The sequence below is a fragment of the Lytechinus pictus genome, chromosome 1 (genome assembly GCF_037042905.1).
Source record: "Lytechinus pictus isolate F3 Inbred chromosome 1, Lp3.0, whole genome shotgun sequence".
Lineage (NCBI taxonomy): Eukaryota > Metazoa > Echinodermata > Echinoidea > Temnopleuroida > Toxopneustidae > Lytechinus > Lytechinus pictus.
In genome coordinates this window covers 21,706,741-21,722,333 of record NC_087245.1, presented here as the reverse complement: position 1 = coordinate 21,722,333, position 15,593 = coordinate 21,706,741, and the positions used below count along the sequence as shown (strand labels likewise).

The 15,593-nt window shown below is 32.7% G+C and overlaps 1 protein-coding gene and 1 long non-coding RNA gene across 2 annotated transcripts; both read left to right on the top strand.

Annotated features, from left to right (window-relative positions):
* Positions 1-6,542: 6,542 nt before the first annotated feature.
* Positions 6,543-11,715, top strand: LOC135155630 (uncharacterized). Its single transcript, XR_010294773.1, has 5 exons — positions 6,543-6,647; positions 8,862-9,002; positions 9,440-9,657; positions 10,196-10,342; positions 11,624-11,715. It is a non-coding gene; the product is annotated as an uncharacterized LOC135155630 (long non-coding RNA).
* Positions 11,716-12,297: 582 nt separating this feature from the next.
* On the top strand, positions 12,298-14,111 carry LOC129267341 (dipeptidyl peptidase 4-like). The gene is made up of 4 exons (XM_064105267.1): positions 12,298-12,350; positions 12,680-12,773; positions 13,150-13,214; positions 13,747-14,111. Exons 2-4 carry the CDS (start codon positions 12,737-12,739, stop codon positions 13,870-13,872), a joined length of 228 nt encoding a protein of 75 aa, XP_063961337.1. The 5' UTR covers positions 12,298-12,350; positions 12,680-12,736; the 3' UTR covers positions 13,873-14,111.
* Positions 14,112-15,593: the final 1,482 nt, after the last annotated feature.

Genomic DNA, 15,593 nt, shown 5'->3' with positions numbered 1-15,593 from the left:
TCGGAGGGGGCGTGTGCAGTTGTCATGACGATTATCCGCCTTTTTCAGGCCGGGCGCTCGTAAAGATAATGCGGATAATTTTCGGAGTTTGTGAACGCAATATTTATTGAATTATCCGCATTACTCTTAGGCGGCTAATTGGAGGATAGGTTTATGAAAGGGGTATAATAGCAGCATAATTTGGTCGTAAAATTGGAGGAGGACCAGAGTTATCCGCATTATTTTGATGCTGCTATTATCCGCATAATAGCAGCATCGGGACAAGATTTTGAATTTATGAACGCATTTCCAAATAATGCGGATAATTGCCATGGTGCGGTCACAAGGTCACCCTTTTGCAACACAACCGCATCGGAGGGGGCGTGTGCAGTTGTCATGACGATTATCCGCCTTTTTCAGGACGCCGGCGCTCGTAAAAATAATGCGGCTTATTTTCGGAGTTTGTGAACGCAATTTTTATTGAATTATCCGCATTACTCTTAGGCGGCTAATTGGAGGATAGGTTTATGAAAGGGGTAATATACCCCTTTCATAAACCTGTACTTCCATTATTTCATCCTGAAGATTATAATCTTCCTGAAAGTCTCTCAATGTCTACTTCTAGTTCCACAATTACATAACGATGTCTCTTGTCATCTTAAAATTTTGAAAATTGATTTATTTAAAAATACCTTCACACATGACAATAGACACCTCATCATTCTATATCTCTGAGTCAGCCTCCATTCATTTATCAAAACTGCTTATTCCTCATCGTCTTCACTCTCTGAAATCAATTATTTTCAACATCGAAACTTACTAATTCTGTACGTGACTGTTATGCTATATTGTCATTATCATCAGTACTACTAACTTTTCAACATTTATGCCAGCATCATAGACTCTTTTTACATTTTCTTTATTTTAAAAACAATAATTTTGTCATCACGATATATACTCGTCTTTCAATATGACTTATTGGGGAATTCGCACTCAAGAAAAATTTGCTGTGAATATACCAGAAAAAATATCCGTGAAGGTTTGTAGAAAATAGACCAAATATTTCAAAAGATATTAGAATTTAAAGTTTATGGTTTGTGACATCACATACGAGCAGCCGACTCATTGTAAAAAAAGAATAAAATATTTTATCGTTTTTTTAACCACAAGATATATTGAAAAGCTGCGCGTATATGACGTCATGTATGAAAACATTAGAATTCTAATAACATTATAATTTTTCTAATCTTAGATGGATTTTCCCAAACCTTCACCAATATTTTATTACTATTTTAATAATAAACTTTTTATCAGGGCGAACTCCTCTTTAACCTGTTAATACAGAATATATTACTATATATATTAATACTGTACAGTTCTGGCTAGTATGATTTTTACATTATTCATTTATAAATCGGTTAGAATCAGTGGCGTACCTAGGATTTTCCACAGGGGGGGGGCAAAACCGTCCGCAAAAAATTTGACAAGCAAAAAAAAGGCCTTCAAGCTCGTCAGAGGGGGGGGGGCAAAAAATGTCTTTCAAGCTCGTCAGGGGGGGCAGGGATACGTCCTCCTTTGCATGGATGGTGGCTCGTCAGGGGGGGGGGGCAGACTGCCCCCCGTAGGTACGCCAGTGGTTAGAATCATTATCATTCACGCCTGCAAAAGTACAATTGCAATAAAAAAATGTATAGGAAATCGCATTTTATTTATATAAAAGATATTTAATAGTTAAATAACATTAAACATATCAAACATGTTCATTCATTTATCGTAATCCTTATGGTAAGCTATATAAGATATCAAGATAAAAAGAAACTTTGAATCTCAAGAAGGATTTGTGTTATTTAATTATAGTAACATTTATGATATAAAAATTAATGATTCATTATGAACTATCAATGGGCCACAATGACTCCATAATGTCGTCATTAAATTTCTACATTCTCAGTGGCCGTGAAAAATTCAAAATTCAAATTCGATTGTATAGGAAATCGCATTCAAATTTATATAAAAGATATTAAATAGTTAAATACCATTAAACATATCAAACATGTTCATTCGTTTATCGTAATCCTTATGGTAAGCTATATAAGATATCAAGATAACAAGAAACTTTGAATCTCAAGAAGGATTTGTGTTATTTAATTATAGTAACATTTATGATATAAAAATTAATGATTCATTATGAACTATCAATGGGCCACAATGACTCCATAATGTCGTCATTAAATTTCTACATTCTCAGTGGCCGTGAAAAATTCAAAATTCTAATTCGATTGTATAGGAAATCGCATTCAAATTTATATAAAAGATATTAAATAGTTAAATAACATTAAACATATCAAACTTGTTCATTCGTTTATCGTAATCCTTATGGTAAGCTATATAAGATATCAAGATAAAAAGAAACTTTGAATCTCAAGAAGGATTTGTGTTATTTAATTATAGTAACATTTATGATATAAAAATTAATGATTCATTATGAACTCTCAATGGGCCAAAATGACTCCATAATGTCGTCATTAAATTTCTACATTCTCAGTGGCCGTGAAAAATTCAAAATTCAAATTCAATTGTATAGGAAATCGCATTCAAATTTATACAAAAGATATTAAATAGTTAAATAACGTTAAACATATCAAACATATTCATTCGTTTATCGTAATCCTTATGGTAAGCTATACAAGATATCAAGATAAAAAGAAACTTTGAATCTCAAGAAGGATTTGTGTTATTTAATTATAGTAACATTTATGATATAAAAATTAATGATTCATTATGAACTCTATAATGTCGTCATTAAATTTCTACATTCTCAGTGGCCGTGAAAATTCAAAATTCAAATTCGATTGTATAGGAAATCGCATTCAAATTTATATAAAAGATATTAAATAGTTAAATACCATTAAACATATCAAACATGTTCATTCGTTTATCGTAATCCTTATGGTAAGCTATATAAGATATCAAGATAAAAAGAAACTTTGAATCTCAAGAAGGATTTGTGTTATTTAATTATAGTAACATTTATGATATAAAAATTAATGATTCATTATGAACTCTATAATGTCGTCATTAAATTTCTACATTCTCAGTGGCCGTGAAAATTCAAAATTCAAATTCGATTGTATAGGAAATCGCATTCAAATTTATATAAAAGATATTAAATAGTTAAATACCATTAAACATATCAAACATGTTCATTCGTTTATCGTAATCCTTATGGTAAGCTATATAAGATATCAAGATAAAAAGAAACTTTGAATCTCAAGAAGGATTTGTGTTATTTAATTATAGTAACATTTATGATATAAAAATTAATGATTCATTATGAACTATCAATGGGCCACAATGACTCCATAATGTCGTCATTAAATTTCTACATTCTCAGTTGCCGTGAAAAATTCAAAATTCAAATTCGATTGTATAGGAAATCGCATTCAAATGTATATAAAAGATATTAAATAGTTAAATAACATTAAACATATCAAACATATTCATTCGTTTATCGTAATCCTTATGGTAAGCTATACAAGATATCAAGATAAAAAGAAACTTTGAATCTCAAGAAGGATTTGTGTTATTTAATTATAGTAACATTTATGATATAAAAATTAATGATTCATTATGAACTCTCAATGGGCCACAATGACTCCATAATGTCGTCATTAAATTTCTACATTCTCAGTGGCCGTGAAAATTCAAAATTCAAATTCAATTGTATAGAAAATCGCATTCAAATTTATACAAAAGATATTAAATAGTTAAATAACATTAAACATATCAAACATATTCATTCGTTTATCGTAATCATTATGGTAAGCTATACAAGATATCAAGATAAAAAGAAACTTTGAATCTCAAGAAGGATTTATGTTATTTAATTATAGTAGCATTTATGATATAAAAATTAATGATTCATTATGTACTCTCAATGGGCCACAATGACTCCATAATGTCGTCATTAAATTTCTACATTCTCAGTGGCCGTGAAAAATTCAAAATTCAAATTCGATTGTATAGGAAATCGCATTCAAATTTATATAAAAGATATTAAATAGTTAAATAACATTAAACATATCAAACATGTTCATTCGTTTATCGTAATCCTTATGGTAAGCTATATAAGATATCAAGATAAAAAAAACTTTGAATCTCAAGAAGGATTTGTGTTATTTAATTATAGTAGCATTTATGATATAAACATTAATGATTCATCATGAACTCTTAATGGGTCACAATGACTCCATAATGTCGTCATTAAATTTCTACATTCTCAGTGGCCGTGAAAAATTCAAAATTCAAATTCAATTGTATAGGAAATCGCATTCAAATTTATATAAAAGATATTAAAAAGTTAAATAACATTAAACATATCAAACATGTTCATTCGTTTATCGTAATCCTTATGGTAAGCTATATAAGATATCAAGATAAAAAGAAACTTTGAATCTCAAGAAGGATTTGTGTTATTTAATTATAGTAACATTTATGATATAAAAATTTATGATTCATTATGAACTCTCAATGGGCCAAAATGACTCCATAATGTCGTCATTAAATTTCTACATTCTCAGTGGCCGTGAAAAATTCAAAATTCAAATTCAATTGTATAGGAAATCGCATTCAAATTTATACAAAAGATATTAAATAGTTAAATAACATTAAACATATCAAACATGTTCATTCGTTTATCGTAATCCTTATGGTAAGCTATATAAGATATCAAGATAAAAAGAAACTTTGAATCTCAAGAAGGATTTGTGTTATTTAATTATAGTAACATTTATGATATAAAAATTTATGATTCATTATGAACTCTCAATGGGCCAAAATGACTCCATAATGTCGTCATTAAATTTCTACATTCTCAGTGGCCGTGAAAAATTCAAAATTCAAATTCAATGGTATAGGAAATCGCATTCAAATTTATACAAAAGATATTAAATAGTTAAATAACATTAAACATATCAAACATGTTCATTCGTTTATCGTAATCCTTATGGTAAGCTATATAAGATATCAAGATAAAAAGAAACTTTGAATCTCAAGAAGGATTTGTGTTATTTAATTATAGTAACATTTATGATATAAAAATTTATGATTCATTATGAACTCTCAATGGGCCACAATGACTCCATAACGTCGTCATTAAATTTCTACATTCTCAGTGGCCGTGAAAAATTCAAAATTCAAATTCAATTGTATAGGAAATCGCATTCAAATTTATACAAAAGATATTAAATAGTTAAATAACATTAAACATATCAAACATATTCATTCGTTTATCGTAATCCTTATGGTAAGCTATACAAGATATCAAGATAAAAAGAAACTTTGAATCTCAAGAAGGATTTGTGTTATTTAATTATAGTAACATTTATGATATAAAAATTAATGATTCATTATGAACTCTCAATGGGCCACAATGACTCCATAATGTCGTCATTAAATTTCTACATTCTCAGTGGCCGTGAAAAATTCAAAATTCAAATTCAATTGTATAGGAAATCGCATTCAAATTTATACAAAAGATATTAAATAGTTAAATAACATTAAACATATCAAACATGTTCATTCGTTTATCGTAATCCTTATGGTAAGCTATATAAGATATCAAGATAAAAAGAAACTTTGAATCTCAAGAAGGATTTATGTTATTTAATTATAGTAGCATTTATGATATAAACATTAATGATTCATTATGAACTCTTAATGGGTCACAATGACTCCATAATGTCGTCATTAAATTTCTACATTCTCAGTGGCCGTGAAAAATTCAAGGAGAAACAATGTAGCTATCATTTACATTGAACCCCTATACTTGAAAAAATTAATAAAGCGATCTCACTCATGAAAGTTATTTGTGTTCGGTGTAAAAATAATGGAGCAAAATGGCTCAATCATAGAAGGTGCCCGACTGGTATAGCTGATATAGGCATAATAAACTCCTCATAATGCAGCATTGGAGCTGCAGAAACTACATGTACTTAGAACTGCGGCATAGGCTGCGGAAGCGGGGACGGGGGGACAGGTCCCCCCTAAATTTGAGGTGGTAATAGACTGTTACACGGGAATTGGCCTAACTTGTTATAATCGTAACAGAAGTCAAACAACATAATTTTGTCATCTGTCCACTAGTCAGTTATTGACATTCCCGGACATCTCTGCATCTGATCTGCCTCAATCCTGTAAGGAAAAAAAATAGTGATAAAAGGATTTATTTTAAAGCAAAAAATAAACACATTTGTTAACTATTGGTACCCGGGTTACATTTTTCTATTATCATTGGATGCGCCAGAAACACAAGAGGGTGTGTGATCAGAGTTCCAGAGTTATATCGACCCTAATCATCACTTCACTATCAATCATCAATAATATCGATGAACTAAAATATTTTGATCTCCGATGAATTTCATTTTTCTGGTGAAATTATGATTAGTCACAAGAAGGGCTCTCGATCAATCAAATAGCAACAAATTCTCAGTATGGGATATAATTGTGTATATAACCACATTGCATGATGTCGATATTTGATATTCTATTCTTGTTTGCAGAGAGGGGATATTATTTTTGCAGAAGATGGTATTTAATACTTCACTATTCTACCTGAGAGAGAAAGACCAAGAGGAAGCTTCTATCATATAGCTCAAGTTACTGCTGAGGTCAGTTTACATTTTGAAATGTGTTATCAATGATTGTCATTGACTAATTTGGCCTCAGCAAATGAGATGGAAGGATTTCCAGTAGCGTTTAACATCTGCAGGTGAAAATTCCCCAAAATAGTCTTTGTGAAACATTCCCTTTATCTTTTTTAAATTTTCTTTTTATTTTCCTTAAACTTACAAATTTGAATATAAAGTTGAGTCCTTAATGTGGTATTCCTTGGGTCAAGATGACCATATATAAAATTCAATAAAATATGTATATTTTGCATAGTTTTTATTTTTTTACGTGAACAAAAGCTTTTCTGTTTATTCTTAAATTCGTTTGTTGCATAAAAAAATAACCAAGCTATACAGTGCGTCCCTAAAAAAACTATACACTTTTGAAATGGCTGCCAAATTAAAAATATAGCATTTTGGGGGGAAAGACTTACATATATGGAAAGCCAATAAAGTCAACTTTAAAATGACACCAACAAGTTGGAAAACTGTTCGTGCTTGAGCGAGCACTGTCCACTGAAACAAAGGGTATGAAAATTAGGGTGGGCTGGAATTAGCCTTCCAATTTATGTCAGTTTTAAAGAGGCATATCCTTTCGAACTTGCAAAGTTAAGGGCGTTGTGATAAATTAATGATCAACCGTGACCAGTTTTGGTTGCTTATGCAAATTTTATAAATTATCAAATTGAACTTTAATGCATGAGTGAACGCAAATTACACTTTTTGGGCAGCATTTCAACTTTATCATTTGGATCTCTTTTTGGGCAGCATTTCAACTTTATCATGTGGATCTCAGCAATGTGTTCATGGGAGTCGGGAGAATAGGGGGTGAGATAGGACTTAAGTGGGAGAAGTAGGTTGATAGAATAACGGTCAACAGAACATTCAGCCCCCGCCCCCTCCCTCTTTCCCGCCATCCCCTCCTGTTGAGAGACTGATGGCTATTGTCATGTACGCGTGAAGTCCAGAGCGGAATGTTGATTTAATGATTAATTCTCAATTGGGGCATCAACTTTTTCCTATCAATCATTTCATCAACAATGTATCAGTAAATCAACTCATTCAATGTGCAATGTGATCAATCAAACATTCAGTTTTTTTTTTCAATAAATCAATCATCATAATCATTAAATTTCTTGGTAATAATTCAATAAAAAAGTGACCATCAGCCACCGGTCACTTGGCAGCTAAGTTTTGAAAAGGCTACAATCCAGGAAGTGAGACAGAGAGGGGGGCCGGGGCTGGGAAATGGAAGTGGAGAGGGGAGGGTACATAGGACTTTTAATTTGTAAAAGGACAAAAAGAAGAGGAATGCCCTTTTAACCAAGTCTTAGCATATCTCGCCCTCTTGCTTGTAACAGGTACCATCACCTTACTCTGACTCTCACGAACACACTTCTGAGGTCCACAAGATGAATATGCTACACTAAAATTTCAATTCCTGTTCACTCATGCATTACATTTCAATTTAGTAACTCATGAAATTTGCCTAAGAAACCAAAACTTAACTCACTCATTAATTTACCTTAGCAAGTTCCAAAGGACTAACCACTCAAAAAACTGTAAGGCTAATTCCAGCCCAGCCTAGCCGAGCTCAGTGTCTGAGGAGGAGAGAAGCGGGGGGTTGAGATGGAGGGAGGGGTTGCTAAATGTTCTGTTGACCTTTATCCCATCAACGCACTTCACCTACCTAAGTCATATTACCCCCTCTTCTCCTGACTTTCATAAACACATTGTTGAGATCCCCATAATAAAGACAAAATGCTGCACTAAAAATTGCAATTCACGATCACTCATGCATTTAAATGCAATGTAATAAATAACGCATTAAATTTTCACAAACAACAAACTGATCACAACTGATCTTTAATTCACCAAATAACCCTCAACTTTGCAAGTACCAAACAAAAAACCTGAAAGAAATTGGAAGGCTAATTCCGGCCCACCCTAATTTTCATACCCTTTGTTTCAGTGGGCAGTGCTCGCTCAATCATGAATAGTTTTCCAAATTTTTGGTGTCACTTGAAAGTTGACTTTATTGGCTTTCCATATCTATAAGTTATTTCCCCCAAAGTGCTATATTTTCTATATGGCAGCCATTTCAAAAGTGTATAGTTTTTTTTGGGACGCACTGTAGTATAATGCAATACTATATTAAAATGCCAAAATGATCCGAAATGCTAAAATATTTTTAATTTATCTTTATTTTTGCAGAGTGGTCAGCGGGGTCAGGTCACTTTCTTGACCCAGGGAATCTGGGAAGTAACACAGATTGTTGGCTACAATGCAGAGAGGAACCTTCCCTTTTACTTGAGTACCGAGGATGGATCCATTAACAGAACATTGTACACTGAGGTGAGAGACTTTGAATACTGCAATAGACGTACGTGTATTATGTTATTCATGATGGAACTGCTTTTTAACGTTGTTTGATTTTATCATATATGCTACAGTATATTTTGACAATTTCTTAACAGTGCTATTAATAATAAGCACTATATTCATATTTAATTTCTGAAAACAAAACATATACAGATGAGGAGACATATATAGTTAAAACTTATGAATAAAGTATCAACCAAACAAACAATATATGATAAAAGCAGAGGTGATAGAGGGTTAAAAAATTAAATTAATTGAATGGGGCACAGAATATGACTATGTAAAGCCCATAAAAATGTGCAAAATATTTTCAGAATATTGATAATACAATATCAATATAAACTTCTTTTAACAATTTTGATAGAGTTTTTATCATATTCTTGATGGATAATTTCTTATCTTCCATTCAGTTTGAACATTGTGACCAAGGAGAGAAACTGCCTGACATGTGATGTAATTAATTGAAGGTTGCTCCTACGTCAGTGCAGACTTCAACGACAAGGCAACCCGGTACATCCTACAGTGCCATGGTCCTGATGTACCTCAGACATTCCTTAATTCCATTGATTCGGCAAACTTCACAGTTTTGGTAGATAATGCTGGCGTCAAGGCGGCTCTGGCTGATAAGGTTAGTCTTTGACATGTTAGATTCAATTTGAGTGAAGTTTGAAATCCTGTAAGAGTTCATTCAAAATGGTAGCGAATGGAAAATTAGCATAGAACGTACAGGTTTAATAAAAATTTCCAACTTCAGTGAAATGATCCATGGAATAGACTCGATGTTTTATTCATGTGTACTATGACATTGTATATAGTAAAATTGTTCCAATAGTCACATATCAACTGTTAACTTTCAGTCTCCTGAACATTTTACTTTTAATGGATTATGTTTCATTCTGAACATTACTATTACATTATACCTCAGAATTCTATTAATGAAGAAGGTCAACAAAGCTGTAAAAGATATTTTTGAGAATGTATATGGTATACTGATGCTTGTATCTTGCAGAATCCAATAATGAACAGTGACTTCTATAAAAGAAACCATACATATCTAATTTTCCTGTGGTATGAAATAATTATTTTTTCATGTAAATTTTCACACTTCACTTAAAATTTCTACAAGAACTTACTCAGAATATTGATTTTTTTTTCTTCATATATAGGATTTTGTGATGAAGACGTTCCACACTGTCAAGTCTTCAGATGGTAATTTTGACATCCAAATCGAGCTTCTTATTCCGCGGTCAATGGATGATCAGCGTAGGCATCCGTTACTGGTTGACGTCTATGCAGGACCTGGCACACAACAGGTAAGAATGTCATCTTATCTGCTACTCTCTTGAGCTGTAGTGGTGTGTTTCAGCAGTGGGATATTTATAACTTTACTGGTGTGTTAGATATATAGTGTGGTGATGAAAGTGGACAATTGTTATCAGTGGGATATTACAAAGTAACTGTTTTGGTGGCAAAGATAGGATTGTGGTGGTGTCAACAGTGATAGATGTGATGGGAATGGGGTATGCGTATCAACTGTATTGGGGTACAGCAGTCGATATTACAAGCTGTTGTTGTTGCAGCAGAGACGGGATTTCTGTACTGTGGTGTTAGCAGCTTGGGTAGATGTAGTGGGAATGGGATATCAATGGTTTAGGAGTGGCAGCAGTGGGATTACAAACTGACGTGGTAGCAGAGATTGGATATCTGCACAATGGTGATGTCAGGCAGCAGTAGTAGATGGTTGGAATGGGATGATTGTTTAGGGGTGGCAGCAGTGGGATATATTTACTCTGGTGGTGTCAATAGTTGTAGATGTAGTGTGAATGAGATATCATGGTGGCAGCAGCGGCATATATTACAAACTGTTGTAGTGGCAGAGATGGGATATATGTACTATATATGGTGGTGTCATGCAGCAGTGGTAGATGTGTTTAGAATTGAGTATCAATTGTTAGTGGTGGCAGTAGTGGGATAATACAAATTTTTGTAGTGGCAGCAGTGAGATTTTTATATTGTGGCAGAGTTGAGATGTTTATACTTTAGGGGTGGGCAGTAATTTGGTATCCATACTATTTTGGTTGCAGCAGTGGGAAATGATAAACTGACTGATGAGTTAATTCACTCATTTTCATGTGGAAAATGAGATGAGTAAGAGACTGATCAGAAACTAATGTGCATAAGGGGTATATTTTAAGTGATTATTTCTCTTTTAAAATATAATTTCCTTAACATTATTTCAAATTTCAGAAGATTGGATTCTGTGTAATGCTTTCTTAAGTTTGATCTACCTGACCGCTATTTATCAAACTAAGAATTAGATAAGCTATTTTTATGAAGAAATTTTTGTCTTAGTGATAATAAACTTTAAGAAAAGTTTACCTAGTCTATAAGGTTCTGCTTATCAATGGGAAATAGCAAAACATTGTATGCTTTCTCTCCATTAAAACGGATTACAAGACTAATTTTCTATGTGTATGTATGTAAGTTTAGTTGAACCTTAGGAAACAAATATATAAAAATCTTGTATCTTCTATCCATAAACTTTATCCTAAGTTTGATAGAAACAATTATTTCATCCTTTTGTTTTTCTGCAGGTGGATGCCAAATATCACCAGGGCTGGTATTCATATTTGAGTAGTAATCACCATGTGATTATTGCTCGTATCGATGGGCGTGGATCGGCATATAAATGGTCAGAAGCTACTTTATGAGATCTATATATACAAAAGATTGGGCACAGTTGAAATTGAAGATCAAATTATTATATAAATAAATTTATGATGATAACATTGATCTCATATTTCAAGCATTTCATGGACACTTGAAAGGATTTCATATTCTAGATGATGATGTTTCTTGCTATGTTATCGTTGGGAATGATTGAATCAATCACAAGTTTTTGTGAAACTGTAGCCAGATAAATTTTGAACATCGCTCATTGGATTACAAGATTATTATTGTGCTGACTGAATTATTGTGCTTCCCCTTTGTGTACTAATTGAAGGCATAAGTATCAACATCTTTATTTGTTACAATATAAAATCTAACCATACTTTTGAGATCTATTATATTTGATTGTGTGTAAAATCTACAATGCCTCAGAATTGTAAAATCAATTAGGAGTGTTTATTTGCATAATTATGCTATAAAAGTGAATCATTAATTTTATTTGAATACATGTTCTATTGTTCATACAAGCTATTATGAAAGTATGTTCTTTCCCCATTTCAAATTTGGTTTTATTTTTTTTCAATTTCATCCAACTATTTATTGGATACGTATCGTTACTTGGACTGGAACAAAACAGCTATTTGGGGATGGGTGAGTATAAACGTCCATTTTAGTTTAAGAATTGTTTAAGAGTTGTTTTTTAGGAACAAGTATTTTGGACATAAAATTGATAAGCTTGATTTTTTTCAATCTGACATAACTTTATAAGGTTGCTCACATTCAGTAATAAACTGGAAGAGATTTATTTCCATGTCCACAGAAGAGGACAGAACACTGCTAACAACATTTAGAGTAGACATAATAATTGATAAATAATTACGCATCAAAGCATTTTTATGATATGTGTGGTAAAAATTAGTCTGTAATTTCATTTGAATATTAATGATACCTATTTGGCTTCCTTTACCATTCATATTTAGTCATATGAAGGTTTTGCTTCAACGTTAGCTGCTACATATGGTAAATTTAACTGTACAATGGCTGTAGCCCCTGTCACTGATTGGAGATTTTATGGTAAGGTACGTGTGATGAATTAATATTACAATAGACATTAACAAATCATAAGTTCATCCATAAATCATAATGTTTAAGCTAAGTGCTTTCATATATGTTCTTCCACATTTAAAAATTATAATCTTACATCATAAATATGATGTCAATTTTAAATGAACAAGTAATTCAATATTTCTTCGTTAGTGTAATGGAATTTGTGCAATATTTTATCAGTGGTTTAATTCCTGTGCGAGCTCAAATGCCTGTTGGCAACAGTAATGAAATTTTCTTTTGTGGGCCCTGGCCCATAGATAAACATTTTGATTTTTTTTCTTGTTTTTCAACTTATTTGGAGTTTGTATACATTATATTCTTGTATTATATCTTTCTCTTACAGATTCTGTTTATACTGAAAAATATATGGGATTACCAAAAGCAACAGATAATTTACAAGCTTACAAGGTAAGACAACTTTATTTTCTTCTAAAGATAATCATAAAAAATGTTCTTAAAACATCTTTAGTACAAGATATGAACACACATTTACTTTTCTGGCTCATATGTGAGGGGGAATGATGTCTAAGCTTCATAATGTGATTAGATACAGTTGCTATACGAGTGGGCTTATCGTTGTTGCTATTACTTTTATTTCGAAATGTGTTTAAAGCCTTGGTGAAGATTGAATAATGTGAATTATACTCAAGTATCATCTAACAATAAGATTTTTCAAAGGTCTATTGGCCAGTGAATCATTGTTGACTATATGTGAAAATTTAAGGACATATGATGTATAATATAGGAAAAAACGAAACAGTGATGGTCTGACCTTCATAATGATGCCATCATTATTAAAAGTAGTATTTGCATGAGTAGTTCTTTCTAATAATTCATTTGTCATGATCCAGTTGCAAACTGATGAATATACCATTAATGTATGAAAAACTTGCTACTTTACTCTTATAATTTTTGCCTTTAACCTTTTTGTTTGTTTTAGGATTCCAACATATCTGCACATGCATCAGGTCTTCATAATACAAAATTTCTCCTGGTACAATACTATGAAAGGTTCTTTGCATATATATACAGTAAACAAATAATTAATGTTTATGAGTGCAATTAGTGGACAGAATACTTCATGAGGTGAAAGATGAAATGATCCATTCAACGAGACGTAACCGAGTTGAATGGATTGTCGGTTATTTCATCTTTCACCGAACAGAGAGAAAAGGTTTTAGATGTGAATAGTGTTAAAAAGATGGCTTCCATGGGCTTTTAAATGTTTTTTAAAGTAGTATAGGCCTAGGGCTAGGCTATAGATTTCTAGATATTCTTATATTCTTATATGAGAAACTAAATTGTCAGGATGTACTACCAGGCGCGTAGCCAGGGGGGGGGGGCGGTGGGGGCGGTCGCCCCCCCCCCAAAAAAAAAAAAACGTCCCCAAAAAGAAAAAAAAGAAGGGAAAAAAGAGAGGAGAAAAGGAAAAGGGAAGGGAGTAAAGGGAAGAAAGGTAGCTTTGTGGGGTTTTTTTCTTTTTATTCTTTTTTTTTCTCAAAAGAGAAACTCCTTCACTCTTGCTCTAAATTTATGATTATGAATTTTGCTTCCGCGCTGCGCGCGGTTAAATGAAAATATTGAAGATCTCCATTGTTTCCCCCACCCTTTCTCTAACCCTGTTTTTCTACCTCAGCTATATGTGTTTATTGCCAGTTAAAGTTCAAATGTATACATTAGGGCATGGAATTAGAGTAAGGTTAGGCCGAAGTATATGAAGTTATCTTTTTTTTTAATTGATCGCGCAACTTCTGGTCGGGTCGGGTCCGGGTGGGTAAAATCTTTATATCAATTTCTGCCGTCACCTCCATAAAGTCAACTTCTCCCGCTTTTCAGCTCATTACTAAACAACCATAATTTTTGGGGCAAACAGGTTCCTAATCCAAAAAGAGGAAGGTATAAAATTCGTATCGTATAAGGGTATTAAATAAAAAAGTACAATATTTTTTTATCAAATTCTATTCAACTTCATGTCATTTCCCTGTACATTCATCTCCTGTCCTGTTTTTCGCCCTCAGTTTGAATTTTGAATGACTCTTAAGTTTCTTTATAATTCAAAATGAAGCGCTTCAGGATAAGTCAAAGAAATTAGGCATCCTTTTTATATAATTTCAATAAATCACAGAAGTTTCAACTTTTTGCGCACTATTTTCCTTTTAATGAAGTTCAATAATCTTAGAAAATTAATTGAATTAGAGCCGATGGGGTATTGGAGATATCTGCATTATTTTGATGAAACATCCGCCCTTTGAAATTTCAGAGTTTCGTTGCTCTGCGCGGGGAGGAATGTCTTCCTCCTGGCTTATATACACTTCTTCTCCTCTGTTTTGCGAGTTAAAGATATGCACTGTCGCTAAATTGTTTGTATTCAAATCTGATCTTTCCAAGGGAAGTATTCAATATATGTTTGAGAATATCCTTTTCTCGGGACCCTTTTCATGGCAAAAAATTGATAAAACGCTTTAGCTTCCGCACTTCGCGCGGGGTTATTATCATTTTAATTTCCTCCATTGTATTCCTTTTTTGTGCGTTCACAATCTTTTTTGAAAACCAGGTTCAAAATCACAATATAGTCAACTGAATTGGAGCTGATATAGATACTAGAGACAAGAGAGACGACTCCTTTTCATTTTGATTTATGAAACACCAAAAGCTTCGCGCGGGAGCTAGGGGGAAACTCCTCCTCCCTGCACCCACCCCCTAGGGAGCGCGCTTCGCGCGCTCTGTAAGCGTTGGCACGCTTCGCGTGCATTTACCGCCCTCTCCAAAATGAAATCCTGGCTACGC